At 44.6% G+C, this 4480-nt stretch overlaps 1 protein-coding gene across 1 annotated transcript; it reads right to left on the bottom strand.

The window, feature by feature from the left end:
- Positions 1-1083: 1083 nt before the first annotated feature.
- Positions 1084-3793, bottom strand: LOC130820933 (uncharacterized). The gene is made up of 4 exons (XM_057686487.1): positions 3530-3793; positions 2977-3460; positions 2241-2735; positions 1084-2033 (listed from the first exon to the last, which is right to left on the bottom strand). The coding sequence occupies exons 1-4, from the start codon at positions 3791-3793 to the stop codon at positions 1084-1086; spliced, it is 2193 nt and encodes a 730-aa protein (XP_057542470.1).
- Between the last annotated feature and the right edge of the window lie 687 nt (positions 3794-4480).

The following is a 4480-nucleotide window of genomic DNA, read 5'->3' as shown; positions in this document are numbered from 1 at the left end:
TATAAGCTTCACTCCGAGCCTTGGCGAGGGAGTGGCCGGGTCCCCTCACCCATTGCCTCAAGATCCGGCGGGAGATGTAGACGCCTTCTTGGATGATATTTGATGTTTTGTAATATAAACTTGACTTTTGTAATCAACTTTTATAATTTTTGAATCGAATCATATTTTTGTGCCGAATTATTCGTATGATCAATGATTATTCCTGATTGCAATGTATTACGCTGTGTTTGGAGTATTTCCAGTTCTATTTCTCAGGCCGCGGCTCCTTTCGACCAACAAGCTGGGATTGATTTGGTCACTTTTTACTTAGAAAAATTCCGATCTTGGGACCCCATTCTATGGGTCCGACTTATCGATATCACGGCCGGGTGACTTTGAAGTTTTACTTAGACTAATTCTAAACTTAGGACCCCATTCTAAGGGTCCGACTTATCGATGTCACGAACAGGAGACATAAAGCAAAATTTGTACTTGGAATAATTTTGATTTTGGGACCCTATTCTATGGGTCCGACTTATGGATGTTACTGATACTTACCTGAATACCAGAGGACATTGTTTTTAGCTTAACTTAATTCTGTTTTTTGGACCCCCGTTTAGGAGTCCGACTTATCAATGTTACTTGAATGCATGAGATTTTTACTTGGAATAATTTTTTGATATTTGACCCCTCTTTTTGGGTCCGACTTGTGGATGTCACTGATTCGTGGTGACTTAGAATAAATTTGAATATGGGACCCCTATCAAGGGGTCCGACTTATAGACATAACTGAATTTAATAAGATTTGCAATATTACTAGAGGAAGTAGAATATAACTGAATACTTGTTGGAGCCGGATAATTCTGAAAAATGAAATGAAATTTCTGATATTGAAAAATGTAATGACAACGCGACTATGTCGCGGGATGAAACTACTAATTCTGATGAAATTAATGATCATTGACTGGCCTCTTACGAATCTCATTAAATGAAGTACTTTTTTAAGTGATCTCCATTCCATGGGCGGGGCAACTTCTTTCCTTTCATGTCTTCCAGTTCGAATGTTCCAGGTTTGATGACACGGACGATTTTGAACGGGCCATCCTAGTTGGCTCCGAGTTTCCCTTTATCTACGAATTTCCCCGTGGCCTCCACTTTACGTAGGACGAAGTCGCCAACTTGAATGTGTTTAGTTTTGACGAGTCGGTTGAAGCTGCGAATCATCTTCTGTTTTTGGGCCACGGATCTTAACAATGCATTCCCCCGTGTTTCTTGAAGCAAATCTAAGTTCTCCCTTTTCCCTTGTTCATTCTCGTCGTGTGAGTAGTAGGTAACCCTTGTGGAGGGTATGCCTATCTCTACTGGAAGCACGGCTTCGGACCCATATACCACAGAGAATGGGGTATACCCTGTTGCTTCTTTGACGGTTGTTCGGCTTTCCCATAGGATGTCGGGTAGTTCTTCGTCCCAAGTACCTTTAACCCCCTCTATTTTCTTTTTGATGCCATTTAGGATCTCCTTGTTTGCTGATTCAACTTTCCCATTTGTTTGCGGGCGAGATACGGAACTGAATCGGATTTGAATGTCAAATCTGTCACAGTATTGTATTGTGTTCTTACTGACAAATTGTCTCCCATTGTCGGTAATGATCACACGAGGAATGCCGTATCTTGTGATGATATTTCGCCATATGAATTGATAGACTTGTTTGTCCGTGATGGAGCTGAGGGGCTCTGCTTCCATGTACTTGGTGAAATAATCAATGGCCACTATAATGAATTTGCGTTGCCCCTTTGTAGGTGGGAAGGGGCCAAGGAGATCCATACCCCATTTATCGAACGGCAAGACGGCTTGCATGACGGACAGGTAGTTAGAGGGTTTCCTTCCTATCTTTGAGTGGTATTGGCATTCGGAACATCGCTTGACCAAGGTTTCCGCATCTTTCCTGAGAGAGGGGCAATAATATCCGCTTCTGAGAACTTTGCCAATGACAGTTCGTACTCCTTGATTTATGCCGCATCCGCCTTCATGTATTTCGCGAAGGATGTAGTTTCCTTCTTCAGCAGAAACACATTTTAAAAGGGGATGGGTATATGATTTTTTATAGAGCGTGCCTTGGTGGAGCTCGAACCATCTGGCCTTCTTTTAAAGCACTTTGGCCTGATTCTCGTCAAGGGGGAGCGTCTGATTTTGCAAAAATTTGATGTATGGCTCCATCCACATTTATGATCTATCAATGGTGCTAACCATGAGGTTGATACTGGGGTTTGGAAGAACTTCCCAGATAATATCGCGAGCCGCGGATGTTTCAGCTGAGCTGGCGAGTTTTGCCAGGGAATCGGCCTGTGCGTTTTGAGATCTTGGGATGTGGATCAATGTGAATTTGTCGAATTTCTTGACAAATTCTCTTACTTTTTGTAAGTACATCTTCATACTGTCATCTTTGGCTTCGAATTCCCCATTCACTTGTCCGACTATTAGTTGAGAATCGGAGGAAGTGGATAATACTTTAGCCCCTACCTCATAGCAGATTTTGAGCCCCATGAGTAATGCTTCGTATTCTGCCTCATTGTTAGAGGCCGCGAATTCGAATCTGACCGCTCTTTCCGTACGGACCCCGGCAGAAGACACGATCAATAGCCCAGCTCCGCTTGCTGATTGTGTCGAGGATCCATCCACGTACAACCTCCATTCTTGATTAGGTTCGGGATGTTGGGGGATAGTGCTTTCGGCGATGAAGTCAGCCAAGGCTTGGGCTTTGATTGCCGTTCATGGTTCGTATTCAATGCCGAAATCTGCAAGTTGATTAGCCCAATCAGTGACGTGGCTTGATTTGTTTTTTCCCTCCAGAATCTTCCTCAAAGGTTGGCTGGTCCTAACGATGATTTGGTGGGATTGGAAATACGGTTTCAGTTTCCTGCTCGCCATCACGATTGCAAATAAGACCTTCTCTACTTTGCTGTAATTTCCCTCAGATCCTCGAAAGGCGTGACTCACGTAGTATACGGGGAATCGCTTTTTTTTCTCTTTCGGCGATCAGTACTTCTGATAAGGAGTATTTGGAGACCGAGACATATAAGACCAGCTTTTCCCCGTTGAATGGCGAAACTAGTTTCGGCAAAGATGACAAGTGCTCTTTCAATTGCTGGAAGGATTCTTCGGCTTCTCTTGTCCATTCGAACTTACTTTGTTTGAGGGTTTTGAAGAAGGGCGAGCATCTGTCCGCGGACTTTGATAGAAATCTCCTCAAGGCAGCTATGCATCCCGTTATCTTTTGAACTTCTTTTACGGATCCCGAGGACTTCATGTCCTGGATGGCCTGTATCTTCTCAGGGTTTGCTTCTATTCCTCTTTCGTCAACAAAGAAGCCGAGGCACTTCCCCCCGGTGACTCCAAACACGCACTTTTCAGGATTGAGTCGCATTTGGTGTTTTCGGAGGGTTATGAACGTCTCGCTTAAATCCTCAGCATGCTGTGACGCCTGCTTGCTTTTTGTGATCATATCGTCCACGTATACCTCCAAGTTTCGGCCTATCTGAGATTGGAAGACCTTATTGATCATTCTCTGGTAAGTAGCTCCAGCATTCTTTAGCCCAAAGGGAATAACTTTGTAGCAATATACTCCAGCATTCATAATGAAGGCCGTATGTGGCTGGTCTTCTGTGGCCAAGGGGATCTGGCTGTAGCCAGCGTTAGCATCCAAGAAACTCAATAGAGCGTGGCCTGCTGTGGAATCTACCAAACGATCTATTTTAGGTAGAGGATAATCGTCCTTGGGGCATGTCTTGTTCAGATCCGTGAAGTCTGCCCACATCCTCCATTTGCCATTCGATTTTTTCACGAGGACGACGTTTGAGAGCCAATCGGAGTATTTACATTATTTGATGAATCCAGCTCTCAGCAATTTCTCCACTTCTTCTCGAGCGGCCTCTATCCGCTCTCTTCCTTGATGTCGCAGCTTTTGCTTCACGGGTTTGTAGCCTGGTTTTATATCAAGTTTATGGCACATGACACTTGTAGGGATGCCAGGCATTTCTTCCGTGGAAAAGGCAAAGACGTCGCGGAACTAAGTAAGGGTGGCCATGATATCTTGTTTGACCGGGCCAGGGAGATCTTTCCCTATTTTGATGCGTTTTCCTTTGAATATGTCCACCTCCTCATATAGTTCTACGGGGCGAGGCCTTTCGTGCGTGTTAGGGTTCTCTAGATACACGCTCATGACAGTAGGGGACTCTTCTTCCCTTTCCCTTTTGGAGGGGGTGATGGAAGCTCCTCGTTTTAAGGTATTAATGAGGCATTGGCGTGCCGTCACCTGATCCTCTTTGAGGATACCCACTTGTCCATCGTCCCGCTCGAATTGTAGCAAGAGTTGATGAGGGAAGATTGCGGCTTTGATCTTTTTGATGAGCGGAAGCCCATTGATAGCGTTGTAGGGAAAGGTGAGATCTACCACCGTGAATCGTATGGGCACGGTTCTGCTTTCATTTCTTTCCCCCACCCG

This window comes from Amaranthus tricolor, chromosome 8 (genome assembly GCF_026212465.1).
Source record: "Amaranthus tricolor cultivar Red isolate AtriRed21 chromosome 8, ASM2621246v1, whole genome shotgun sequence".
Taxonomy (NCBI): Eukaryota; Viridiplantae; Streptophyta; class Magnoliopsida; order Caryophyllales; family Amaranthaceae; genus Amaranthus; species Amaranthus tricolor.
Note: the sequence above shows the minus strand (reverse complement) of the source record. Positions and strands in the feature narration are given on the sequence as shown.

Excerpts from the sequence above, each read along its gene's own strand:
- LOC130820933 (XM_057686487.1), bottom strand. The coding sequence starts at position 3,793 with ATGTGGGCAGACTTCACGGATCTGAACAAGACATGCCCCAAGGACGAT. Across the intron at positions 2,736-2,976 it reads AGCGATTCCCCGTATACTAC|CCCAAGCCTTGGCTGACTTC; the intron begins GTGAGTCACGCC and ends CGGCAATCAAAG. Across the intron at positions 2,034-2,240 it reads GGAAGTTCTTCCAAACCCCA|GAAACTACATCCTTCGCGAA; the intron begins GTATCAACCTCA and ends CTGCTGAAGAAG.